Raw genomic sequence first — 27,131 nt, 5'->3', positions numbered from 1 at the left:
TCTATAGGCGCCCCCTTCCTTGTACCCCTTACTTCTCCTCTCTTGCTCTCTCACACTTAGACATACATTTCACAGATTATGTGGGATGGATAGGGGAAAGAATGGCTGGGCACAAGGGGATTGGATCAGCGCATGAAAAAGCCTGGAGACTGAAAAGAATGTATACATAAAAGAAACAGAAGTCAGGTCAATTGGGCAGGAGCTTGACTTAGGGGGAGGAAAGTGGAGGGAGGGTAAAATTGGGTGTGGGGCAAGGGTCAGGTGTGTGAGGCTTCAAATGTTAGGCCACTGGTGTCTGACCACCACCTTGCTGTGTGACTTGCTTAATCTCTTTGACCTCAGTCTCCCCATCTATAAAATTGAGTCACGGAAGTCTTTTTCTGTCTCACAGTGATCTTATCAGTATTAAGCAATCATTACCTGGCCCAGAGCTAACCACTTGCTAAATGTCAGGCATTATTTTTTAACAGCTTTACTGAGGTATAATTCACATATGATGTAATTCACCCATTTAAAGTATACAATTCTATGGTTTTTAGTGTATTTACAGAGTTGTGTAATCATTTCTGAGATTAATTTTAGAACATTTCATCACTCAAAAAGGAAACCTTACCATCACATCCATTTCTTCATCCCCCAGACCATAGAAACCACTAACCTACTTTCTGTCTCTATGGATTTGACTGTTCTGGACATTTCGTATAAATGGAATTATATGCAATGTGCCTTTTGTGTCTGGCTTCTTTTACTCAGCATGATATTTTCAATGTTCATCCACGTTGTAGCATGAATCAATATGTCATTCCTTTTTATGGCTGAATAATGTTTCATTGTATAGATTATATATATCACTTTATCTGTTCATCAGCTGATGGACACTTGGGTTGATTCTACTCTTTTGATATTTTGAAAAATGCTCTATCAACATTTGTGTACAGATATTTTGTGCATTTTCTATTTTGTGCGTATTTCTATTGGGTAGATACATAGAGGTGGAATTGATGAGTCATATGGTAACTTTAACATTTTGAGGAACTGCCAGACTGTTTCCCAAAGTGACTGAACTATTTGACTGAACTATTTTACGTTCCCACCAGTAATGTATAGGGGTTCTGATTTCTCCACATCATTGCTAACACTTGTTGTTTTGTATCCTTTTTTACTGTAGCCATCCTAGTAGGGGTGAAGTGACATCTGTTGAGGTTTAGATAGTTATTACTTTTTGTTACTATTTTTATTTTATTATTTTTTAAGATTTTATTGGGGAAGGGGAACAGGACTTTATTAGGGAACAGTGTGTGCTTCCAGGACTTTTTCCAAGTCAAGTTGGTGTCCTTTCAGTCTTAGTTGTGGAGGGCCCAGCTCAGCTCCAGGTCCAGTTGCCATTGTTAGTTGCAGGAGGCACAGCCCACCATTCCTTGTGGGAGTCGAACCGGCAACCTTGTGGTTGAGAGCCCACTGGCCCATGTGGGAATCGAACCGGCAGCCTTCGGAGTTAGGAGCAGGGAGCTCTAACCGCCTGAGCCACCGGGTTGGCCCTGTTACTATTTTTATTGATCCCACTGCCCACACTGCAGCAGATCCTTCTTCCTGTCTTTCCCCGGCTCACAATGCTCCATAACGCTTTGGTGCCCTTTGAAGAAAGCTCAGGGAGCTCGTCAAAGGTCAAAGGTCATTGGAATCTGGCTCTTGTTGCCCCATCCTCCGGCCCCTCCCTACACTGTACCTCCTGCCAATTAATCTCCAAATCTGGCAACTGCTCCTTACTGTCACAGAGGGGCAGGTTATCGGGTTCAGACAGATGTGGATTGGAATCCTGGCTCTGATGATCTTGGGCCGATGAATTTAGCTCCGTGAGCCTCAATTTCCTCATCAGTTAAATAGGAATCATAATTATTCCCTTTCTTAGAGTTCAATGAGACAGTTATGTCAACTCTTAGTGCAATGCCTGGCATTGAGTAGGGGTTGTATTTATCAGGAAATTCCAGAAAAACAAAAAACAAAAAGCTAAGTTCAACTAAAAAACAACTCAAAACTAGTATGAGGGGAGACAAAAGGAATGAATGAATTGGCTCGTGTAACTGAAAATCTAGGTGTCTAAGAGTTGGGTTGCCTTCAGGCATAGCTGGATCAAGAAACTCCAGCATCACCAGGAATTTAACTCTCTTGTTTCTTGGCTGGGCTGAGCTTTCATTTCATCAAGTTTGCTTTTGGGTGGCAGAGATTCTGCCTGGCACTGTGGATCCATTTATGCTCACTCAGCAGCCACTTGGAAAGAGTCTAGGGTTTAAACATAAGTCCCCGTACTGAATGTCATTGGTCCAGTTCAGATCACATGTCATAACTAAACCAATGCCCTGGGGGATGGGCTGTTCTGGTTGGTCAGGTTGGAGAATGTGGGAGGGGTTATCCCAAGGTTGGTCTGAACATCTTCATCTGGGCTATGGAGAATCCCCAAATCATGGCTGGTTCTGTTTTAGGCATCTGAGATGGGAAGTCCATGGAACCACAGAAAGGTCAGGAGTTCAATTTGGGAAGCTCAGTTTGGGGTTGATTAGGTTTGAGATGCCTTCCAGCCATCATATAGTACCATTGAGTCATCGACTGGATATGAGACATGCATTCACCTGATGTCTTGGTGACTCGCATTCTTTATATTGCTTTTATGAATATGTAATTTTATTTTTCCTTGAAGGATACAATTGAGAAGTGTAATAACTAATATGTATAATTTCTCCACCTAAAGTTGTCTTTTTTGTTTATTTGTTTTCCTTACTTGTCTTTCTTAGAAGTTCTGGCTATGCATCTCAATTCAAGTTTCCATATGATCAAATCTGCCAGATAATCTATTGGTAGCAATCTGTTTTCCTCCTGGGTTCTTTCTGCTGGGTAATTCCTCGTATCATCCTCCTGGGAATTCTCTTCATCGCCTATGTTGGGACCCGTTTCCTCAATCTCATGTCTTCTGTTTTTCTTGCTTTACCCCCTTGTTTTGGTGGCATGCATCATGCAGTAACTTTCTGAGAACATAAGAGCATAAGAGATAACATTTTTGAGCCCTTCCATGCTTTACAATGTCTTTACTGGTGGTGCTCTATGGCTGAGGCCATCTCCTGGGCCACCTGGCAGCCATCGTGGCCAAGGAGGTAAAGCTGGGACGGAAGGTGGTAATTGTGCACTGTGAGGTCATCAACATTTCTGGCAATTTCTTCAGAAACGAGTTGAAGTACCTGGACTTCGTCCACAAGCGGATGAACACCAACCCATCCCAAGGTCCCTACCACTTCCGAGCTCCCAGCTGCGTCTTTTGGCTGACTGAGCAAGGATGCTGCCCCACAAGACCAAGAGGAGCCCGGCCGCCCTGGACCACCTCAAAGTGTTTGATGGGATCCCACCACCCTATGACAAGAAAAAGCAAATGGTGGTTCCTGCTGCCCTCAACGTTGTGAGTCTGAAGCCTACAAGGAACTTTGCCTAACTAGGGCAGCTGGCTATGAAGTTGGCTGGAAGTACCAGGCAGTTACAGCCACTCTGGAAGAGAAGAGGAAGGAGAAGGCCAAGATCCACTACCAGAAATAAAAACAGCCCATGAGGCTCTGGAAACAGGCAAAAAAGAACATGGAGAAGAAAATTGACAGATACACAGAGGTCCTCAAGACCTTGGACTCCTGGTCTGAGCCTAATAAAATTGACTGTTCATTCCCCATGCTTAGCCTGGTCTGCCCTTCCTCCTACACTATTCTTAGATGTGGGGGACCTCCAGGGGCTGCCTTCCAGGGGCCTCAGGCAGCCTGGGCCTTAGAAGGGGCCATAGTCACTACTGTTTAAGAAAAGGCATTTAAAAAAATTTTAATGGTGGGGGGACAGTAGAAGAAGGTAAAGGGGGTTAAATATATGGTGATGGAAAGAGAACTGACTCTGGGTGGTGAACACACAATGTGATGTATAGATGATGTATTACAGAATTGTATACTTGAAACCTAGGTAATTTTACTAACCATTGTCATGCCTATAAATGTTAATTAAACAGAAAAAGTTTTAATGGCTCTCAGAGCTGTACAGGAATAATTTGCCTGTGACTTGTTTGTGAGAGTTTTAGGAAATTGACAGCTGGAACAACCAGTTCAGTTTCAGTATCTGCTGGTGAGCTGGAAAACACAAGTTTAAACTTCCCACACGGTCACGGACTATGCTACACTCTGCAGGTGTTAGTATGTGAAAGAACACTTGGGGGCAGGATGAGCCTGCTGTTGTACAAGGGCATTTACAGACAGCCAAGGAGTCACAGACCTTGCCCTTCCCCGTACCTTGTGATCCGAAACGAAAATATTATTTTTAAATAAAATAAAATGTCTTTACTTGCTCCTTACGCTTGATCAATATTTTGGCTGGAAATAGTGGTCTTGATTGAAAACCCTTTTCTGTCTAAATTTTGAGCCCATCGACGAATTGTCTCTTTGCTTCCACTGTCTTTGAATGTTCTCTTCATTCTGCCAGGAATGCACTTCCTTCCTCTCTTTTTTCTGACTAATTTCTACTCATCCTTTAGATCCCATGATAGACATTTCTAGGATAGACCGGTATCCATTGAATGAAAAACTACATTGAATTAAGTGGCTCCCTTGACTAATTCCAGCCACTGAAATGTGAGTGGAGATGATATACATCACTTCTGTATGTCACTCACTTCTGAGCAAGAAACATCAAAAAGCCCACACACACTTCTCCTGTCTCCCTCTTGTCCCACTGAGGTGATGAGTTCCAGATGGTACAGCTCCTACAAGATGGGGCGTGGGTACCTCATCAGTCCAGACCCCTGCACAACTGTGTGGAGCTGGGTCCCATGTAGGATAAGTAAAATGAGGGAGAAATAAACTTAGGTTGTGTTAAACCACTGAGCTTTGGACTTGCTTGTTACTGCAGTGAAAGTTGACTTATTCTGACTAATACAGAGCCCAGCTTAAATGTGGCTTCCTCAGAGAAGTCCTCCTGGATCACAGCCCCCCCAAACTAGTGTACTTCCCCTATTGCAAGCTTGTGTTTTCCTATATGACCCTTATTAAAATCATAACAATGTAATCATTTGTGTAATGAGTTCATCATCTATTTCTCACATCCTACCTCCAAGACCCCAAGGGGATACAACAGTATTTGTGTTATCCATTGCTGTAGCACCAAATCCAGCCCAGAATCTGCCACGTAATAGATGCTCAGGATACATTTGTTGAATTAAAAAAGAGTTTTGCATCCTTTCAGCCAAAAAGACAGCCACAAATAGCTCATTTCTAGAGCGTTCTCTCACACAGCTCTCAGTGTTATAGGCACAAGAGGCAGGACAGATGGCTCCAAGAAAGCAAGAAAGTTGGACAAAGGAAATGATCTATCGTGAGAAAGCATCTATCCATATTTATGTTTTCTTGAAGAGTGTGTCATTTATTCTAGCAACTGCTCAGCCTGGAAGGGATTTCTAGAGCCTGATTTATTTTAAGGGGCATGGGAACTGGGTGGAGAGGCGTGGAAACATTCTTGGAATTGCTGAGAGACCCATGATAAAATTAATGCACTAAAGCCAAACTACAGGCACGAGAAGACACTCCTACTTTATTGAATTCCACTCAAGTGAAATTTTGCTTTGGTGCCCTAATGTTACCATACTGATTTGTTTTTTCAATTCCATCGAGTACTGTTGACATACAATAAACTACATGAACTTCAAATGTCCCAGTTCCTTTATGTCCTCACCAGAACTTGGTAATGTCAGTCTTTTTCATTTTAGCTATTGTAACAGCTTTGCAGTAGCATCTCAGTGCCATGTTATTTTGCATTTCCCTGATGGCTAATGATGTTGAGAATCTTTTCATGTGCTACTTGGCACCCAGTTATCTTTATTTGTGAAGAGTCTGTTCAAATCTTTTGCTCATGTTTTTATTGGGTTGCTTTCTGAGTTTTAAATGAAAGGCACCTATGAAGATTACCATTGGGAATAATAGTAGCTCCTCTATTGTATGACCCTTATTTCTGAGCCTCTATTTCCTCATCTGTAAAATGGGGGTAATGTTTGTACCTACTGTATAGAGTTGTGCTGAGGGTTAAATAACTTAAGACAGACAGAGCCAGTAGGGCAAGGCTCCAAGAAGTTGACCTGGAGCCCTAGAGAAGCCAGCTGTGGAGACTCTCAGAAACAGCTGGGAGGAGGCTCTGAGGACAACTAAGTTCTATTATCATTTATTTAATCATTCAACAAACTGTAATTGTGTATCTAGCATGTTCTAGCACCAGAGGCACTGGAGAGCAAGTGCAGCTCATTTTCCCTCATTGTCATCACTGGCCCTTGGTGTGGGCGTGCTGCAAATGACAATGGATGTTCTTGAAAGAATCATGGTAGTAGAATCATGGCCACTCATCTTCATGGGACTTTCGCTGTCACAGTGATTAACAAGCAATGACACAGGAATTATTAGGAATTATTACACTTGTGGTCAGGGGAAGCCTGAGAACACATAAAGGAGGTCTGGCTCAAGCTAGAAGTCAAGGCAGGCCTCTTGGAGCAGGTGATGGGCAAGCGGAGGCCTAGACAAGAGGAGGGATCAACAGGCTGCATTAGTTTCCTGGCGCTGCTGTAATAAACTACCACAAACTGGGTTGCTTGAAACAGAACTGGATTCTCTCACAGTTCTGGAAGCTAGAATTTCAAAGTTAAGGTGTCAGTGGGGCCATGCTCTCTCTGAAGGCTTCAAGGGAGAGGGGAGAATCCTTCCCTGCCTTTTCCTAGTTTCTGATGGTTACTGTTGTTCACTGGTTTGCTTGCAGCTACATCACCCCAATCTCTGCCTCCATGGTCACATGACCTTCTTCCTGTGTGTCTGTGTCACTTTGTCTTCTTATAAGGACACCAGTCATCTTGGATTCAGGGCCCAGGCTAATCCAATATGACCTCATCTTAACTAATTACATTGGCAAAGACCTTATTTCCAAATAAGGTCACAGCCACAGGTACGTGGGGTTAGGACTTCAATACCTATGTCTTTTTGGAGGATCTGAATAGACATTTTTCCAAATAAGACATACAGACGGCCATCAGGTACATGAAAAATGCTCAACATCGCTAATGATCAGGGAAATGCAAATCAGAACCACATTAGATATCAACTAATACCTGTCAGAATGGCTATTATTAAACAGGCAAGAAATACAAGGTGTGATCAAAAAATACAGTGAATGTTTAAAATTTTTTTTTTAAATGTATTACAGTAAAAGATACATTGTTAATTCCCCATGCTTGGCCAAATACTCAAAATACTCTCCCTCTCTTCGAACACACTTATCCCATCATTCTTGCCACTTTCTGAAGCAGTTCTGGAAGTCCTCTTTGGTGAGTGTCATTAGTTACGCTGTCATTTACCAGACTGTCTCAATGTCCTGAATCAATTCAAAACATTTTCCTTTCATGGTCATTTTGACTTTGGGGAAGAGCCAGAAGTCACTTAGGGAAGAGCCAGAGTTGCATGGTGCCAGATTCGGTGAATAAGGTAGATGAGCACACACCATGTTTTTATTTGACAGAAATTGCTGTACCAGAAGCGATGTGGAACACGGAACATTGACATGATGGAGGATGAAGTAAAGACACTCAGGAAAGAGGGCTTCCAGAATTGCTTCAGAAAGTGGCAAGAACAATGGGATAAGTGTGTTCGAGCTAGGGGGAGTATTTTGAGGGGGATTAATCGCAATGTGTTTTTTACCATAATACATTTTTTTAAAACACATTTTTTGCGGGAAACGAGTAAACTCGTCATATCGCCTCTAGTTGGAACCTGCAAAAATTTTGCAAAGTAAATAAATAGAGACCTCTTTTTAAACTAAAACACTGAAAGTTTCATAGAAAAATATCAAATAGATCGAAAGATATGAATATTTTACGGAAAGTCTAATTTTGGCGAGAAAATGTCAAAAAAGCCCCACGTTACGATGCGATTTGGCGGGAAAATGTCCGCTTACAAAGTGTTAAATTTAGACATTCACAGTACCTTTTGATCACACCTCGTAATGAGTGTTGATGAGGATGAAAGGGAACCCTCACAAACTGTTGGTGGGATTGTAAATTGGTGCAGCCACTGTGGGAAGCTGTATGGAGGTTCCTCAAAAATAAAAATAAAAATACAACTACCATATGAACCAACAGTTTCGCTTCTTGGAATATACCTGAAGAAAATAAAAATTCTATCTCAAAAAGATATCTGCACCCCCATGCTCCCTGCAGCATTATTTACAGTAACCAAAATATGGAAACAACCTATGTATGCATCAATGGATGAATGGATAAAGAAATTATATATATAAATATACATAATTTATATATTATATTTATGTCTATATAAATATAAATTATATAAATTATATTATATACATTTTTATATAAATGTAAATTATATATTATTATATAAAATATGTAATTTATATATAAATATATATTATTTTATATAAATTATATATAATATAATATATAATATTACATAATACATAATATTATATATAATTATATATTTATATATATAATTATATATTATATATGAGGTCAGACAATTAAGTTCATGAACTCATCCTAGAAAAAGTGCTACATACCTCATTGCTGAATATCACTATGGTCACCTTCCAAGTACTCTCCTTGGTAAGCTATGCACTGACTCCTGCTCCTACTCCACCCTTCAAAGCAATTTTGGAACTCTTTTTCTGGAATGGCCATCAGAGCTGTCATCGTATCACCCTTGATGTCCTGAATGTCATCAAAATGTCTTCCTTTCAATATTTCCTTTACCTTCGGGTAAAGAAAGAAGTCACTGGGGCCAGATCAGGTGAGTAGGGAGGGTGTTCCAACACAGTTATTTGTTTACTGGCTAAAAACTCCATCACAGACAGTGCCGTGTGAGCTGGTGCATTGTCATGATGCAAGAGCCATGAATTATTGGTGACAAGTTCAGATTGTCCAACTTTTTCACGCAGCCTTTTCAGCACTTCCAAATAGTAAACTTGGTTAACTGTTTGTCCAGTTCGTACAAATTCACAATGAATAATCCCTCTGATATCAAAAGAGGTTAGCAACATCATTGCAACAAGTTCGTGAACTTAATTGTCAGACCTCATACAATATTCCATTTTATATATATATATATATACATATATATATATACATATACATATATAATAAAAAAGAAAGAAAAAAGAAGGAAATCTTATCATTTTTGACAACTTAGCTAGATCTTGAGGGCATTATGCTAAGTTATAACACTTCTTATCTCTTATCTTTTGTTTTTTAACTTTTATTTATTTTAAGTATGTTTTTCCAGGACCCATCAGCTCCAAGTCAAGTAGTTGTTTCAATCTAGTTGTGGAGGGCGTAGCTCACATTGGTCCATATGGGGATCGAACCGGCAGCCTTGCTATGAGCACCTGGTTTAACCAACTGAGCTAACAAGCCATCCCTTATCTCTTATCTTTTAGATGAAAGCCATTTTAAAGGTGATTTTGATTTGCATTTTCCTGATGATTAGCGATGTTGAGCATCTTTTCATGTACCTGATGGTCATCTTTCAGATGCTCTGCCCATTCTTTAATTGGATTGTTTGTATATATTTTCAACATGGCTACTAGAATATTGAAAATTATATCTCACACTACGTTTCTACTGGACAGCCCTGGCCTAGATTTTTTTTTTTGGTGTGGTTAAAATTGCTCATAAATAATTTTATTTTTATAAAGTATTTTTATATTTAGAAGCCCTATTTTATTTTTAGTTAACAGATGTTAACTAGACTTATTGTGGTGACCATTTTGTAATATATACAAATATTGAATCATTATGTTGTACACCTAAAACTAATATGTTATATGTTAATTATACCTCAATTAAAAGAGATTTTAAAATGAAAAATATTTTAAAAATAAATAAAATGTATCATTTGAAAAAAAATAATTTTATGAATAGATAGGTTCTTCCTGCTGCTGTGTGAATTTGAGAGGTCAGTGGTGGCAGCCAGGAGGCCGTGAACAAGGGGACACTGGAGCTGGAGGCTGGAGCTGGGAGGGCAGTGTGTGTGTGTGTGTGTGTGTGTGTGTGTGTGTGTACGTGCATGTGCGCAAGGTCGGACAATTAAGGTCGCGAACTCGTTGCGATGATGTTGCAAACCTTTTTTGACATCAGAGGGATTATTCATTGTGAATTTGTACGAACTGGACAAACAGTTAACCAAGTTTACTATTTGGAAGTGCTGAAAAGGCTGCGTGAAAAAGTTGGACAATCTGAACTTTTCACCAACAGTTCATGGCTCTTGCATCACGACAATGCACCAGCTCACAGGGCACTGTCTGTGACGGAGTTTTTAGCCAGTAAACAATAACTGTATTGGAACACCCTCTCTACTCACCTGATCTGGCCTCGAGTGACTTCTTTCTTTACCCAAAGGTAAAGGAAATATTGAAAGGAAGACATTTAGATGACATTCAGGGCGTCAAGGGTAATAGGATGACAGCTCTGATGTCCATTCCAGAAAAAGAGTTCCAAAATTGCTTTGAAAGGTGGACTAGGTGCTGGAGTGCATAGCTTCCCAAGGGGAGTGCTTCAAAGGTGACCGTAGTGATATTCAGCAATGAGGTATATAGCACTTTTTCTAGGATGAGTTCGCGAAGTTGATTGTCAGACCATGCGTGTGTTTGTGTGTGTTTGTGTGTATGTGTGTAAAATCAGTGCTATGGTTTGAATGTTTGTGTCCCCCCAAAATTCACGTTGAAGCCCTAACCCCCATGTAATGGTATTTGGAGGTAGGGCCTTTGGGAGGTGATTAGAGTTAGATGAGGGCATTAGGGTGGAGTCCCCATAATGGGAATATGCCCTTATAAAAAGAGGAAGAGACTTGAGATCTCTTTCGTGAGGATGTGATGGTCTTTGGAGGTAGGGCCTTTGGGAAGTGATTAGAGTTAGTTGAGGGTATGAGGGTGGAGTCCCCATGATGGGAATAATGCCCTTATAAAAAGAGGAAGAGACTTGAGATTTCTCTCATATGAGGACATGACCAGGAAGAGGCCCTCACCAAGATCCCAGCTATACTGGCACCCTCATCTCAGACTTCCACCCTCTAGAACTGTGAGAAATAAATGTCTGTTTTTTAAGCCACTCAGTCTGCAGTATTTGTTACATCAGCCAAAGCTGACTTACTCAGGTTGTGGTAATTGCTCTGGAAAAATAATATAGCAGGGAAAGGGGACAGTAGCCCAGGGAAAGGAGGAATTTTGAGGGAGGTCACCTTGCGGTAGTGACACTTGAATAAAGTCCTGAAAAAGGCTGAGGGAGAGCCATGCAGATATCTCAGGGAAGAGAGGGAACAGCAGGTGCAAAGGTCCTGAGGTGGGATGGTACCTGTTGAGTTTGAGAAAGGAGGCAGGTGTGGCTGAAAAGAAGTGAGTGAGGGAGAGCAGAAGAAAAGTCCGGGAGGTTACTGTCCTTTTACATCTTCTTCAGGTCCCACACCCTCACCCAAATCCTGTTCTGACTTCCTTCAGCCAGCAGAGGACAGTGTCCCTGGACTGGCCACTAGAGGCCACCCTATCTGTGGTTCACAGAGTTTACTCTGTCATCTTGCCTTTCAGGTAGTGGCTGGCTTTCGCTGAGCCCCAACTGTGCCTCAAATGCCACTCTAAGAACTTTACACGGATGATTTCAGCTCCTTCTTCTGACATTCCTCTGATTTAGATGCATTGAAAAATTGTTACAGCTTTACTGAAGCATAATTGACATACAACAAACAACACACATTTCAAGTGTACACTCCAATGAGTTTTCACATCCTGGAAATCGTCACCAAAATTCAGGTACTAAACATATCCACGACCCCAAAAGGTATCCTCTCCACCTTTTTAAATTCCTCCATCTCGCCTCTCCCCACCCCATCCCAAGGCAATCACTGATGGTATTAGGAGGTTGCACTTTCTAGAGTTTGACATAAATGGTACCAAAGAGTATATACTCTTCTTTTTTGTCTGGTTTCTTTCCCTCAGCAAGATTGTTGGGAAGATTCATCTATGTTGTGACGTGTATTTGAGCCCCCTTTTGCTCCTGGGGAAACAGGCACACAAAGGTGTGGCTGGAGGGGGAAATGTGGTGGGGAGGAAGTATCACACACAGGTTTGGCCCCAGGCGGAGGCCGGTTCTGGGTGCGTAACCCGCAGAGGGACGCTGTGCGCTCTGGTCCCCAGAGAGACTCGGGCAGGTTCAGACCCCCGCCTGGCCCAGCCAAGCGGTCAGTCCCCAGCGCGCAGGCGGGGGCGGGGCCGGGGCGGGGCTTCCCGGCTCTGGGGCCTCCGATAAGGGCCTGAAGGGGCTCGGCGCTCCTGGGCGCTGCGATAAGGCTGCGGATGGGCGTGTGAGTTGTGGGGCGCCGCCACGTCTGGAGGCCCCAGCGCGGCCACCTGGGACCGGGGCCGGGGACCTGGCTGGGGTCCGGGGCGGGGCGTCCGGATCAGTCACGCCCGCCTTCCTTCCGAGTCAGAGCCGCTAAAATGGCGGCGGCGGCGGCTGTGACAGCGTCCAGTGCCGGGTTCGGGGGCCTGGTCGTCTCGTCGGGAGCCGACTAGCGCCTTCCTGGGCGGTCGCGTCCTGTCCGCGTCCTGGCCCCTGGGGCGCTGGCGCGCGGCCCCCACCCGGGCCCTCGGTCCGCCCACCACCCCCCGTCCCGCGCGCCCATGAACTCCATATCGCCGGCCGCCGTGCAGTACGGGAGCGGGAGCCCCGAGGACGCGCGCCACCCCGAGGGCCGCAGACCGCGGGGGCCCCGAGTCTCGGACCCCAACGGCCTGGGGTCCTCTGGAGCCAGCGGTCCCGCTCTGGGCTCGTCCGCGGCAGCCCCCGGGGAGCCGGACGAAGTGGACAAGTTTAAGGCGAAGTTCCTGACTGCCTGGAACAACGTCAAGTACGGTGAGGAGGGGGCGGGCCCAGGGGGCTGGGTTCTGCGGTGCGAGCAAGCTGAGGGTTCAGCCAGGCTTAGAGGTCCGTGGAAGTCAAGGAAGCAGACCCTACCCTCTTTTCCGAGTATTCCACCATTTGTTCTCCTGTGAGTCACCTGTGAGTCCCCCGCCCTGCCCTGCCCAGGGCGGATCTAAGGCAGGTCCACCAGGGAATCTGTTTTCAAATCTTGTCCCTTCCTCTGTGACCTTGAGCAAGCTTTTTTGCTTCCCTGTGCTTCCATTTTCCCCTTCTGTAAAATGGGTATAATAATTAGAATTGCCTTAACTCATCCTGAATTGATGACAAACACTGGTGTGGCTGTTCCTAGAGGGCCTGCCTCCATCTAAGAGGAATGTGGCATGGATTCCCCAGTGCCACCCTTGAAATGGGAAGTAGAATGGTCCCCATTTCACAGGTGGGGGAATAGGAGCACTGTTGCTGTCATAACAGTTATGTTGCATGTCCGACATCTCGCTGTCCCACGTCTCCGCAGGTTGGACAGTCAAAAGCCGGACCAGCTTTAGCAAGATCTCCAGTGTCCACCTCTGCGGCCGCCGCTACCGCTTTGAGAGTGAGGGTGAGCTGGTAGCCCCAGGCCAGGGTTGAGGGAGGCCCCCAGGGGTGTTCCTGGTGGCAGTTGACAAGCCTGCTCTTGTAGGTGACATCCAGCGTTTCCAGCGGGACTTCATGTCCCGCCTGTGGCTCACATACCGCCGGGACTTCCCGCCCCTCGCTGGGGGCTGTCTGACCTCGGACTGTGGCTGGGGCTGCATGTTACGCAGTGGGCAGATGATGCTGGCACAGGGCCTCCTGCTGCATTTCCTGCCCAGAGGTGAGGGGCAGAGGGGGTAGTGCACAGCAGGAATACAAGCCAACCACATAGGTCAGCAGTGTTAGAATTGTTTGTGAGCTAAGAGTTTAAATTCATGTTAGCATTGTGTGTAAAATAAGTTTTGTGGGGGAGGGGGATTGTTAGAGTTATTAAGTTTCAGGAATGTAAAAATTGTTAAACGTGGGATCTCAGGAGCATTAGAATTGTGTGTAAAGCATGAGTAAATGGGAACTGTGCCCCCCACACATTGGCACCAGTTGATTATGTACTTCATCTTCACCAGACTGGACATGGGCCAAGAATGTCGGCCTCAGCCCCCCTGAGCCGTCAGGGTTGGCCTCTCCCAACCGGCACCATGGGCCTGCTCGCTGGATGCCCCCTTGCTGGGCCCAGGGCACCCCTGAGCTGGAGCAGGAACGCCGACACCGGCAGATTGTGTCTTGGTTCGCTGACCACCCCAAGGCCCCCTTCAGCCTACACCAGCTGGTGGAGCTTGGGCAGAGCTCAGGCAAGAAGGCAGGTGACTGGTATGGGCCATCTCTCGTGGCACATATACTCAGGTGAGGGCCGCCATAGGGGACATGGGAGCCACTGGGTACCCCCAGGAACTCAAGCCTTTCCTCCCGCCTCTAGGAAAGCTGTTGAGAACTGCTCAGAGGTCACCCGCTTGGTGGTGTACGTTTCTCAGGACTGCACAGGTAAGGGACTGGGAACCAAGGTGATAGAGTTCTCACCCTCAGCCAGTCACTACCTCAGCTGCCTATTAGGACCCACCTTTCTCAGAGGCTGAAACAAATACTGGGTCAGAGGGATCCTTGGAAAGGATTTAAGGCTTACACTGGGAAATGCTCAGGATCCCTCCACTCCTTCTGAAGGAAACTTCAGGGGCTGCTGCCTAAGTGACAGACTAAAGGACAGAAGGACTTCCTTCTCTCAAGTCCAATTAACTCTTACTCTGTAAACAGTTCGGACACGTAGAAAAGTCTGGTCTCCTCTGCCTCATAGGGTTGTCCTAAGAATTACATAAGTCAATAATACAAGTTAAACCCATAGAGTAGTGTTTGTCACATAGTAAATGTTCCCTATCATCCTCCAAATCCGCTTAGAGAGGGTCTTAATAGGAGTCTCCATGGGTTGGTATCAGGGAATCTACAAAAACTGAATTTTTATACAAAATTGTAGGGGTTTGGGGCAAGTTTCAATTTTCATGGAGAGTCATTGTCATAGTCCATTCAGGCTGCTATAACAAACATAGCACAGATTGGGTGGCTTATAAACAATAGGAATTTATTTCTCATAATTCTGGAGACTGGGAAGTCTAAGATCAAGGTGCAGGCAGATTTGGTGTCTGGTGGGGGCCCACTCCTTTCGTTTTGCTGTGTCCTCACATAGCAGAAGGGGCAAACAAGCTCTCTGGGGTCTCATTTTTGTTTTGTTTCCATTGAGGTGTAATTGACTTACTGTTTCAGGTGTAGAACATCATGATTCGATATTTGTGTACATTGCACAATGTTTAGTTAACATTCGTCACTGTACATAGTTTTAAAAAATTGGGGGTTACCCCTTTTATAAGGGCACTAATCCTATTCTTAAGGGCTCTACCCTCAAAATCCTAATCACTTCCCAAAGGCCGTACCTCCTCATGCCATCACCTTGGGGTTAAGGTGATCAAAAATTTTGGGGGAACACTGGTATTCCGATTATAGCATCTGTGTCTTCAGAAAGGGTTGAGTGTACTTCTTTGAGCACCCGCAAGGGAGGAGGAGGAGAACAGAACACAGTGGGTCGGACTTGAGGAGCAGGGACACACAGTCCTTCATAGAGAACCGCTCTGCACTCCCATTTCCGTCTGGCAAACCCAGGCGCCGAGTCAGTGAGGGCCAGTCAGGACTCTCCACGCTATATGTTCTTCGTCCAATTCTCAGGGCCTTGGATGCACTCTCTGCAAAATGGAAGTGTCCACACCTGCCTGGAGGCCCTGGGATTATCTGGGAGAGTTGGGGGGCTCTGCAACATGTCCTTATCCACTGATGATGGGAGTGTCACCCCCGCCCCCGGAGATTGCTCAGGCGAGGTTGGGCCCCTGGGGATGGAGGGCCACACTCTGAAGCTTGAAGGGTGGTGAGAAGGTGACCTGCTACCCTGTCCTTCCAGTGTACAAGGCAGACGTGGCACGCCTGGTGGCTAGGCCAGACCCCACAGCTGAGTGGAAGTCTGTGGTCATCCTAGTGCCCGTGCGGCTGGGTGGCGAGACTCTCAACCCCGTGTATGTGCCCTGTGTGAAGGTAGGTTCCGCCACATTCCATCGTGCCTCCCTCCAGGAGCCCGCCAGGCTTTTTTCTGCTTGGATTAGATATACTTATGTGCTTCCTTCATTCCTTCATCTGTTTATCCAATAGTTAAGGGCACCTGTTAGTGTGCCAAGTACTCTCCCAGCAGCTGGGGATTCATATGCGAACAGGAAAAAATTCATGCCCTCTGGGACTGGACATTCTAATAGAATGACAGGCAGTGGGTTTGGAACCAAATAGACAGTTTTGGCATTACAACTCAGACTGTAAAGGAACCAAAACTAACATGATGAAGGTTAGAGGTGGGTGGCCGCGCAGCCTGGGAAAGCCCCGCTCCTGCCAGCGGCACACGAGGAGTGTTCCAGGCAAAGGGAACGGCAAGGCTGGAAAGACCCTGGTGTGTTTGCATTCAGAACAAAGGCTCCAGATCTCCCCATAGCCCACAGGACCCTGAACCATGTCCTTGACCCTTTCTTGACCTCATCTGCTCCCACTCTCCTCACTCTGCTGCTGCCACACAGCCCTCCTCACTGTTCTCAGAACACACCTGCCTCAGGACCTTTGCACTTGCTGTTTTCCAAGATGCACTCTTAACTCCCCATCTTTGCTGAAACAGCACCTCCTAGTGAGGCCTTCCCTGACTCCCCTATTTATAATTTCAAAGCTCCCTCTTCTCCTTTATTCTTCTCCCAGTGTTATCACCTTCTGACACATAACTCACGGATCTTATTCCTTATTCATCTCCCACACGTCTGCTCCATAAGACAGTGGTATTGTCTGTCTTGATCACTGCTGCCCTCAGGGCTCAGCACAGGCCTGGGCTTGCACTTTGGGCCTTGGCTAAATGTGTGTTAACTGACTGCCTGATAGCACCTGCCCTGAGTCCTCATCCTTGCCCATTCTCCTCCCTGCAGGAGCTCCTACGTTCAGAGCTGTGCCTGGGCATCATGGGGGGCAAGCCGCGGCACTCACTGTACTTCATCGGCTACCAGGGTAGGCCTGCCCCATCCCACCCCACCCCACCTTACCCTTCCCCAGCCCCATTCATGCCTCCTCCCCTGCAGATGACTTTCTGCTCTACCTGGACCCCCACTACTGCCAGTCGACTGTGGATGTCAGCCAGGCTGACTTCCCACTGGAGGTGAGCTGGGATCCCAGGGTGGGGTTGGGGGCATGTGGAGGGAGCTGGGGTCCCGAGCTACCCTCATTTGTCTGTCCCAGTCCTTCCATTGCACCTCACCCCGCAAGATGGCCTTCGCCAAGATGGACCCAAGCTGTACTGTGGGGTTCTATGCTGGAGACAGGAAGGAGTTTGAGACACTGTGCTCAGAGCTGACCAGGGTGAGCAAGAAGAGTGGTGGAGGGTGGGGAGGAAAGGGGCTGGGCTGGGGTGGGAGAGGAACAGAGTCCTGAGGTCAGCAGACCTTAACAGGCTGCTTGTAGGCTGTTACCAAGATTGTCATTCTACAAAGGCCCAGCTCTGAATAGACCCCAAAAAAGGGACAGAATGTGAAGTTAGGAGCATTGCTAGTATGGCAGACAGCTGTACTCAGGAGCTCAAGTGGTAGGACCTCTCCCCATCTCTTGGCTCTACTATACCATCAGGGCTTTACCCTTATGGTGGCAAGAGTTGGCACCTACTTCCTAGTTCAGTGCAAAGGGAACCCCTTTCACAGCAGAATTTCCAGGGCTGCCTTTCATTGGCTGGTCACATGCTCTTCACTGAACCAGTCACTGTCCCAGGGAACAGAAGGTGCTGATTGTCTGGCCTGGGCCACTGCCCTAGAGGAATGGGAGCTGAGTTCAGGCAGCACCTTTTAAATACTCCTGTACCTGATAGGCTAGCTACGCCTGCAGGATAAGCCACATGGCTACTGCTTTTTGATCTGCTCTCCCTCCTCCCATCAGGTCCTCAGTTCCTCCTCGGCCACAGAACGATACCCCATGTTCACCCTGGCTGAGGGCCATGCTCAGGACCACAGCGTGGACCACCTCTGCTCCCAGCTCTCCCAGCCAGCTTTGCAGCTTCCTCGAACTGGGCGGCTCCTCAAGGCCAAGCGCCCAAGCTCCGAGGACTTTGTGTTTTTATAAAGGGATGGGATGGGGGAGAAGATGGAACAGACACTATTTATTTTTTTATTTATGTCACACTGGGTGTAGGAGCTTATTGAACTTTGGTGGTGATGGGACTCCCCCTCCTCACCCCCTGGATAAAGCAGCTGAGACCAGCCCTGGAAATCTCCAGGCTGGGGCCATTCAGCCAGGGACAGAGCCTGCAGGCCCGCCTCCCACCAGCTGGGCCCTCGTCACAGGGCAGAGGGAGGGCGGGCTCCTGGGCAACCACTCAGGGCCTGACTCAAGTACTGTAGTTTGCACTGGACCGCCTGTGCCCATCACTGGTCTCGAGGCCCCCGTCCTGCTAAGGGCTGGTGGCCATGGGGAACTGTGACTGCTGGGGGCTAATAAAGCCGTTTGACTTGACCTCAGCTATGGCTGGACCCAGCATGTAAGAGATGGGGCCCAGGGTGTGTCTAAAGGTGAGGTTTCCAAGTTGCCTGGGGAGCTTGTTAAATGGGCCTCAGCTTCCACATCTGTAAGATGGGAATTCTCCCTTGCCCACAGACTTGTAGCTCAACAGTCAACAAGAGGGTGATGCATTCAGGGGCTTAATTGGAGGGAAGGAATCTGGGGGACCCTGCCTGCTCCATGGTGCTCAGGGGCCATTCTTGGGCCCCTGTTGCTTCCTCCGTTGCCGGCCCAGCAGGCGGAAGTGCAGCCGTTTTGGATTGAGGCCAAAGGCCTGCAGTCTCTGATGGCTGAACTTGTGTCCACCAAGCGTCACGGTGGGGCCCAGGAGACGAGCCTTCTTGCCCTTCCTTTGCCTCTGGGGGGCTGGCTTCTCAGTGGGTGACGCAGGGTCCGCCTCTTCCTTTGCTGGGGGGCTCTCAGGCCGGAGCCGCTTCCCACAGGCCCCATCAGGTGCCAGCAGCTGCCCCTGCGGGCTGGCTTTGTCGCTCTGTGGCTTCCCTGTGGCTTCCGTGGGTGTCTCTGTCCTGGGGGAGGAAAGTCAGGGCTCAAGCCAGGCATGATTAGGCCCCTTCCTGGGTACACATCCCCCATTTTACAGATGAGGAAAGGAGAGGAACAGAGAGATGACGATGCAGCAATTCAAGGGCCTACCTGGAATTAAAACCCGGATCTGACACCAAAACCAGGGTTTTTCTACTGAACCCTGACAGTGGACTGTTACAGATAATTCTGGTATTTGAGCCCAGGCCTACACTAAGCTATTCACATAAATTAACTCATTTCAGCTTAAACCAACTCTGTGAACTCCTACCACCCCTGCTTTATATATAGACCAGGAACTAACACGGTAACAGTAGCTAAAACCTATTCGGCATTTACCATGTTTTAAGCACTTCTAACAAATTGATTCACTTAATCCCCAAAAAACCAACAAGAAATGATCCGTCTTTATCTCCATTTTATAAATGAGGAAATGCCCTAGAGGGGCAAGTGACGCCCAAGGTCTCACAGCTGTAGCCCAGGTTTGAATCCAGGTCCGAGAGGAGAGGGCATTCCCAAGGTCATGCACTAAATGGCTGACATGCAAACCCCTCCGGGCCTGGCAGGCTCCCCAGCCCATCTTCCCCCAGCCAGTGACACTCACTCTGGGCAGAGCGACTTGAAGATCTGCCTCTTTTTCCATGAGTTCTGGGCCTTCTGGCTGTATGCCCTCTTGTCCTGCAGCTCCTCCTGCTCCGACCTGCAAGTGCCCAGTGGACGTGCCTGTCAGTGCGTGCTCTGGGGGTGACCGTGTGTGCCTGCCCACCCTTTCTCCTGAATACCTGGCCCCACCCCCCGTCACCTGTACATGCAGGTCTTCTTCAGGGAGCACCACCGGTTCAGCTCCTTGTCATCAGCAGCGAGGATCTGTATGGAATGGGAAGGGGTGCATTAGCCCTGGGGGGAGAGGGGGAAGGGGCGCTGACCCTAAGCTTCAGTCACCTCATCACTCAAAGCAGGTGATGCTAGTACCACCTGGCAGGGAGGTCATGATGATGGGAGAGATCGGATTTCTGTTGAGGGCAATCCATGTTTTTTGTGGAGGACATCAAATGGGAAAACACTCAGAAAAGGGTTCTGCTCCAAGTCACATAGCCAGGAAGTGGCTGATTACAGATTCCAGTTTTGGCCTGGGGCCCTGGAGCCCGCACCCATTCACCACATCCCAGCAGCCTCAGGGCAGGGGTCTCTATGCCAGTCACCAAATGTGCTAATTATAGATGAGGCCAGGTTCCCATCTCCCAGGCTCCTGCCTCCAGGCCTCCGTTTCCTCATAAGGTGGGCATCCCCTCAGAACCTCCTGGAAGGTCATCGAGAAGACTGAGGGAATGCAGGTGATATGAGCTCAATAAACATTGGCTATTTTTACTGACCATGAAGAGTGGAGCACCCACAGCCATCATGGCTAAGGGACAAGTGCCGTTCAAAAAGCCACACATTCATTTCAGCCCCACAGCCACAAGGTGGGGGCTATTAGGCCTGTTTTATAGATGGGGAAACTGAGGCACTGAGCCTAAAGTCACATGCCCAAGGTCTCACAGCTGGTAAGTAGCTAAGCCAGGATTTGAACCCAGGCCATCTGGTTCCAGAGCCCACCTAGTCTTAATCGCCACCCTGCTGCAGATATATAGTAACAAAGACAGCTGATCCCTGAACAACACGGGTTTGAACCGCACGAGTCCACTTAAATGTGGATCTTTCAATAAATACAGTAAATGTTTTCTTCCTTATGATTCTAACATTTTCTTTTCTCTAGTTTATTGTAATATTGTATATAACGTACAACAAAATATGCGTTAACTGTTTACAGTATTAAGGCTTCTGGTCAACAGTAAGCTATTAATATGCAGATACAAAACCCACAGATACGAAGGGCCAACTATAGTTGAGTTTTTGGGGAATTAAAAGTTACACAGGGATTTTCAACTGCACAGGGGTCGGTGCCCCTAATCCCCATGCTGTTCAAGGGTCAACTGTAATATTTACAAGGGGCTGTTTGAAGCCCTCCGTCTCACAGAAACCGTGAGGCAGGAAATATTATTAATACTGTCATTAGCACTATTCCTGTTATTTTCGAGATGAGGAAACAGGTGCTGTGGCAGCACCTGCTGGCTTGTGCTACCTCTTACCTACTGGGCATCTCCTAGTGTCCCGCGCCCACTGGGAGTCCTACCTCCTCGGTGCTGAGCCCAAAGTCACAGGGCACCACAGCGCGGTACTTGAAGCGACAGGGCAGGTCGTCGATGACGTCCTCATAGTCCAGCCGGTAATACTCGTCCAGGTACTCCTCAAATGTCTTGTCCTCTGCATGGGGAGAGCCAGGCTGCTGGGGTGAGCCAGGCCCTATGGAGCCCCTGCCTGCCTACTGCCTGCCCGCCCAGAGCCTCACCAGGGTTGAATATGGGCTTTTTCTGCCCCACAGCAGCAGCAAAAGGCGACTTGCGCTTCTTCTTGCCTGTAGAGGGGGCCTCAAACTGCTTCTTCCGTGGTTGGCTGGGGTCATAGTCGGCATCCATCTGCCGGGGTATGCAGGTCAGGCCAGCCCTCAGGACCCCTGGGACCCTCTAAGGCCCCGCCATCCCCCTGCGCATGGCACCTACATTGAAGCCTGGGTCCTCACAGTGCAGCTCCTGGTGGCTCCAATCTCCACCCTGCTCCTGTCCAGCCCATGCGTCCCAGTTCCAGTCATCTGGTTCCAGAGGACAGACAGGAAGTGGGGGCCTCAGGGGGTTCAGGGTGGGATCTCAGGCTTTAGGCCCAGCATTCCCACCCTAGCCTGGTGACCTCACCTTCAAGCCCTTCCTCTTCCTCAAATTGCGGCTTCTCCTCTTCCATGGTGCCATAGTACTCGTCCCCGAAGCATTTCTGCAAGGTCAGGGGGCCAAGAGGGTAAGCAGGGCCCACTGCCCTCAGTCAGCTTTCCTCCTGCACCACTCATGGCTCCCCAGCACCCTCTCAGAATGCAGCTGCTGATGTGGGCCTGACAAAGCAGGCCAGGGGACACCTCTAAGACCCCACCTCCCCCTACGTGTCCCCATCACTGCTAAGAACCCTGAAGGTTATAACCATACAGTTAAGTGCCTGCCACTAGACTGGGGACTTCGAGAGGGCAGGGACCGCTATGCTTTCTGGTGCTTGGTATACAGTAGGTGATCAATGAGTGTTACACTGGTTCTTGCTACTCCATGAGCTCCAAGAGGGCTGACACTGTATTGGGCCCTTACTGGAACCCCAATGCCCAGTGGGTACCTAGCAACGGCAGATATTGCTAATCAAGTCATTTACTGAGCACCTACTATATGCCCAAAGCTGGCTGCATCTCACTGCATATGTACAAGCACACTGACACAGAAACTACCTCCATTCTATTGAGAAACTGACGCTCAGGAGGGAGAAACTTCTAGAAAGGGAAGACTAAACTCAGACTACACAGCACCCCCACACACACTCTGGTTTTCACATGGCCCACCTATACATCCTCAGTCCCCTTCGCTGACCTCCCAGACATGGTCAGGGGCCTCTTTGGGGTTCCTGCAGTCCCCACTGCTTCCCACACACAGCCTTATCACCTGTTTCTATGGCCTGATGCTATGTTCCCACAAGTACAACAAAAAGCATTAACGACATAATGAATGAGTTTAAAGGAAATACAGCAACCCACTGTTCCTTGAGCACTTACCAGCTAAAACTTTTATATGTATTCCTCTCCAGCTATCCTTACTACAGTTCTGAGATAGATGCTATGGTTAGACCACTTTACAAAAGCTCAGAGAGGTCCAATCACTTTTCTGAGACCACACAGCCAGGAAATGACCACTGATTCCGGAGCCACGCTCCTGAGCACTGAGCTGCATGACCGGGCCAGGGAATAGGGGCCACACCTGCATAAGTTGGTCATGCTGGGTGGGGTCGAAGTCATCCTCGAGGTCCCGCTCCTCAAAGCCCAGCGTCCTGTTGCCGGTAACCTGCCGCAGTTTCTCCAGCTTGGCCAGAATCTCCTTCCTCTTCAGGTTCTTCAGCTGCTTGAGCTCCTCCTGCTTTTTCGCTTTCTCCTGTGGGTGGCAGGCCGGGGGGTGGGGAGAAGGAAGATATAGGCTCTCCCCACAGGCTAGGGGGCCCACCCGAACCCACCACCCCCACACTCACCCTCCTCTTTCGCTCCCGAGTCTCCTCCCTCCTCTCCTTCCTGCGCTCATCCTTACGGCGCACAGAGGACGTGATGCTCCGAGGGTAGGTCTTGACCTGTGGACCAGAGATGATTCTGTTATATCTCCTGGCCTGGGCCCTACAAGCCGGCTCCTCCCAAAGCCCAGCCCTGGCCACCCACCAAGGCTGAGTCCGGCTCCTCAAAGCGGAAGTTGTATTTGTGCTCGAAGTCCTCCTGCTTCTTCAGAAATAGCTCCCCCTCATCTGAGGAGTCCTCCACAGCCAACTGGACTGGAGGACCTGAGACCCTGAGGGATGAGATGGGGCTGGCGTCAGCCGAGCTCCTGTATACCAGCCATATTAACTCACTCAATCCTCTCAAGAACGCTACAGTAGAGTGCTACCACTAGCCCCACTATACAGACGGGGAAACAGAGGCCCCGAAGTCTAGCAGCAGGGTCAGGATTTGAACTAGTGCCACTTGGCTCCAAGAGCCCACACTCTGCGGCCCTTCTTCACAGATGACTAATTCTACTACCATCTGTGTGAAAAAAGTAATCACCTGGTACCCCTTGCTTTCTGGCCAGTATTGGCTCCAGGGCCCTGGTGGGGGACATGGCTGCTCACCCTTCCTCCTCTTCCTCCTCCTCCTCCTCCTCTCCCTCCTCCTCATAGCGTTTGTTGAGGATGTAATCCCGTAGGAACTGCTCCCCTTCATCCAGTTCTGGGTTGTTCCAATATTCCTTGAGGTGAGTCTGGGGGTAAAGCAGTGACAGGACCCACGTTATAGACTCGGACACAGGGAAGGAAGGCAGACACGCGTACCAAGTGGAATCAAGTGACAAATTTCACAGCCAACCTGTAAAGTAGATGAGAGGCAGTATCCCCATTTCATAGATGTAAAAACTGAGGCCCAGAGATGAGTTCACCCTATCTCCAGAGTATGTTGTTCTTAGCTACCCTTTTAAAGGTTGGTTTCTGGAAAAAGGTTGGTTAGAGGCGGGAAAGGCAATACAGTCCTTCAGCAACTACGTGTGGAAACTCACCAGCTCTGTCAGGGTCTCAAGGTTCTGAATCTCCTTTTGCCCCTTCAGCCATTCGACATAGTCAGCATGGTCCTGGGCCTGGGGGAAGGCCAGCGCTCAGGGTCTGCAGGAACCCCAGAGCCTGCTCCCTGCCACGAGCCCAGGTCTAGCAGAGCCCCAGCACACACCTTCTCCTCTTTTGTTTTGGCACGTTTCTGCAACAACCCAGAGCCACCTTCTCCAGCACTGTTCTCATCCTCACTGTCCTCTATGAATGCCCGGAAGCTGCTCACACAAGAGAACAAGTCTCAGGAGAGGCAGGCTGGCCCCTGCCCACTGCCCCAAGATTAACCCCATTCACAAGCTCAGAGTACTTCTGAGACATAGAGGGCCTTATCAAGCCCATTTAACAGATCAGGAAACTGAGGTATGGAAAGAAAAAGTAACATGCCCAAGAACACACAGCCATTAAGCAACAGAACAGGATTTGAACCCAGGCCTGTCCAACCCCAGAGCCTCAAATGCTATCCATTTGGGCACTCGCCCCCCCAGCTCACCTTTTCTTGAGCTGTTGCTGCTCCTCCACGTAACTTTTTGATGAGACCTGCTGCAGAGAGGATGCTGTGGGCCTCAGGCTCAGCCTCGGGCCCCTCAGCCCACCCCAGGCCTCCACCCCACCCACCTGGAGTCTCTGATTGGAGGTCTCCCCATCTGAATTCTCCTCGTCGACATATTTGCTGTGCAAGGAAGGGTGGGGGCTTCAAAACAGACTCCCCACAGCCTGTCCATCCCAGTGGGGTGGGGAATGCTTATGAGCAACAGGTAGAAGAGCCAGTGGGGTACAAGCAGTCACCAAGGAGCCTGCTCTCTGGGTTTCCCTCAATTCTGGTGAGTCAATGGCTTCTTCCCACACCTGCCCCTAAGCTCCCCATGTGTCTGCCTGCTTTGGGAAGGTGGGATAGGGGGTGGTATGTGTTAAGCCTTTTCCTCACCCTTCTTTCTCCAAGATAACCTTCCTCTCGTAGTCCTTCAGGTACATGGGCCGCACCTTCTTTTGCTTCTCGACTGCCAGTTCCCCCTCGCTCTCCGAGGACGTTGCTGCGGGGCCACCAGAAGACACCTGCCATCACCCACAATCCCCTTCCTTCCCAGGGAGAGAATCCCACTGGGCTGGGCTAGGTCAGGTAGAGGCTTAAAAGCCACCAGTTCCCTGCTATACAACAGGTATCACACCAGCTACCACCTGGCAGTAAGTTCCTGGTGGTGATCATTCAGTGAGTATCTCATGCTCTGAACAGTAAGTACCAAGCACACCTAAGACCCTCTACTAAGCACTTTTGAAGTAAAATGATTCCTTATATAGTCACAACAAACCATAAGGCAATGAGGAATCTGGGCCTTGGGAAGGAGCAGCCTCAGACCTGTTCTCTGGTAGAAGGTGGCATCTTTCTGATAAATGCGGGGGTCCTTTTTCTTCAACAAGGAGAGAGTCCTGTAAAAGTCACGCTCCTGTTGGGGGTCAAATTCCTAGGGCAGAAAAAGGATCGGTGAGAGACTTCAAGAGGGGGGGCAGTAAGGAACTGGGGCAGGTGGACTAAGAGGGTGTTGGAATTAGGGTGGTGGGAGGGGTATACATTAGGAGGAACGGGGATGCCACTGGGGAGAAGCCGGTGTGGCTGGGTGAAAGTGGGAGAAGGCAGGGCAGGCCACACCTAAGTACGGGGTAAGAGACAGAAGTAGGTAGTGGGGCAAAGGGAGGGTACTTCCTGGGACAAGGGATTGACATGGGGAAGGTGGGCACATAGTGAACAACAGGAGGGGCTTGGCTGCACAGTGAGGTGGGAAGATGCAGCAGATGTGGGGAGCAACCCCATGTGGCAGAGATGTACCACTTCCGGGACAGAGTAGGACACAGAAATGGTTAGATTCTTGGAAGAGTAAATGGGGGACAAAGGGCTCGCACAAAACACATCAGTATGGGCAGATGGACCCTTGGCGGGGGAGGGGGGCGAGGGGGATTTGGCAACCGCCTGGGGAAGGGAAGGGCGCTGTCGCGCATGGGATTGGGGACTGGGTTGGACGCTCCGGCAGGAAGCAACGGAGTTGGGGGTTAGCCACCCCCTGTAGTAGGGGTCAGGATGCGGTGGGGGGCTTGAATGCCTTCCGCACGTCCGGGACCGGGATGAGGAAGCTCACAACGCGCTCGTCGCTGGAGTCTGACTCGGAGCTGGAGTCGTCACCGCTGTCTCGGTCCCGGTAGCGATCTTTCACTGCGGGGCACAGACGGGAGCCCCCCCAGATCAGCCTGGGGAGGACCAGATCAACACCCCCACGTCCCGACGACCCTGCAGCGCCGGCGCTATGTGCGCATGCGCCCTGCACTCACGTCGCTGCAGCTCCTCGCGTTCCCGGTAGCGGCCATACCGTGCGGCGAACGCTGCGTTCACCCGCAAGGGTGACGGCCCGCGCGACTCCGGCATGGCGGCTCTGCGGCCCATTGCGCACGCGTACCGCGAGCACCGCCCCTCACAAGCAGGCAGGTCTGCTCTTGGCCCCGCCCAAACTCGAGCTTTAAAGAGGGCGGAGACTCGCGGACAGCGCCTAACCCCACCCCTGGTTTTTCCGGGATTCCTTACGCCCCTTGACCGCAGTCCCCGCCCATGTATTACGCCTCTGCGGGGAAGGCTGCTGCCACCGCCCACCCCACCCAACCCCCGGAGCTCCGGCACCCAGCTGACATCTGGGGGCCCTTTCTCCACTCGCGGTTTCCTGCT

At 48.8% G+C, this 27,131-nt stretch overlaps 2 protein-coding genes and 1 pseudogene across 4 annotated transcripts; 2 read left to right on the top strand and 1 right to left on the bottom strand.

Moving 5' to 3' along the window:
* The first annotated feature begins 3,074 nt into the window (after positions 1-3,074).
* LOC109454321 (large ribosomal subunit protein uL13) lies at positions 3,075-3,828 on the top strand (annotated as a pseudogene).
* An 8,489-nt stretch (positions 3,829-12,317) lies between these two features.
* On the top strand, positions 12,318-18,603 carry ATG4D (autophagy related 4D cysteine peptidase). Of its 2 annotated transcripts, XM_019744976.2 has the most exons (10): positions 12,318-12,964; positions 13,488-13,571; positions 13,653-13,826; positions 14,110-14,386; positions 14,460-14,524; positions 15,981-16,111; positions 17,032-17,110; positions 17,182-17,258; positions 17,339-17,458; positions 18,026-18,603. In XM_019744976.2, exons 1-10 carry the CDS (start codon positions 12,733-12,735, stop codon positions 18,206-18,208), a joined length of 1,422 nt encoding a protein of 473 aa, XP_019600535.1. In that variant the 5' UTR covers positions 12,318-12,732; the 3' UTR covers positions 18,209-18,603. The 2 variants fall into 2 exon arrangements, with proteins under 2 accessions (XP_019600535.1, XP_019600536.1); XM_019744977.2 differs by lacking the exon at positions 13,653-13,826 and having other exon boundaries at positions 12,588-12,964.
* Positions 18,233-26,914, bottom strand: KRI1 (KRI1 homolog). Of its 2 annotated transcripts, none has more exons than XM_019744973.2 (19): positions 26,744-26,914; positions 26,554-26,627; positions 25,779-25,884; positions 25,350-25,455; positions 25,040-25,094; positions 24,915-24,964; positions 24,546-24,642; positions 24,379-24,456; positions 23,960-24,087; positions 23,514-23,640; positions 23,333-23,428; positions 23,068-23,238; positions 21,976-22,051; positions 21,787-21,875; positions 21,576-21,702; positions 21,360-21,490; positions 19,989-20,053; positions 19,791-19,886; positions 18,233-19,170 (listed from the first exon to the last, which is right to left on the bottom strand). In XM_019744973.2, exons 1-19 carry the CDS (start codon positions 26,853-26,855, stop codon positions 18,831-18,833), a joined length of 2,124 nt encoding a protein of 707 aa, XP_019600532.2. In that variant the 5' UTR covers positions 26,856-26,914; the 3' UTR covers positions 18,233-18,830. The 2 variants fall into 2 exon arrangements, with proteins under 2 accessions (XP_019600532.2, XP_019600533.2); XM_019744974.2 differs by having other exon boundaries at positions 24,915-24,961; positions 26,744-26,912.
* Positions 26,915-27,131: the final 217 nt, after the last annotated feature.

Source organism: Rhinolophus sinicus, linkage group LG07 (genome assembly GCF_036562045.2).
Source record: "Rhinolophus sinicus isolate RSC01 linkage group LG07, ASM3656204v1, whole genome shotgun sequence".
In the NCBI taxonomy this organism is placed as follows: Eukaryota; Metazoa; Chordata; class Mammalia; order Chiroptera; family Rhinolophidae; genus Rhinolophus; species Rhinolophus sinicus.
The sequence above is the reverse complement of the archived record's forward strand: the minus strand, read 5'-3'. Positions and strand labels throughout refer to the sequence as shown.

Coding starts and splice junctions, on each gene's coding strand:
- ATG4D (XM_019744976.2), top strand. CDS start 12,733: ATGAACTCCATATCGCCGGCCGCCGTGCAGTACGGGAGCGGGAGCCCC. Junction 13,572..13,652: donor CTACCGCTTTGAGAGTGAGG/GTGAGCTGGTAG, acceptor CTGCTCTTGTAG/GTGACATCCAGCGTTTCCAG. Junction 14,525..15,980: donor CGTTTCTCAGGACTGCACAG/GTAAGGGACTGG, acceptor CTGTCCTTCCAG/TGTACAAGGCAGACGTGGCA.
- KRI1 (XM_019744973.2), bottom strand. CDS start 26,855: ATGGGCCGCAGAGCCGCCATGCCGGAGTCGCGCGGGCCGTCACCCTTG. Junction 24,643..24,914: donor CAGCAACAGCTCAAGAAAAG/GTGAGCTGGGGG, acceptor TTGTGTGAGCAG/CTTCCGGGCATTCATAGAGG. Junction 24,088..24,378: donor TTGAGACCCTGACAGAGCTG/GTGAGTTTCCAC, acceptor CTTTACCCCCAG/ACTCACCTCAAGGAATATTG.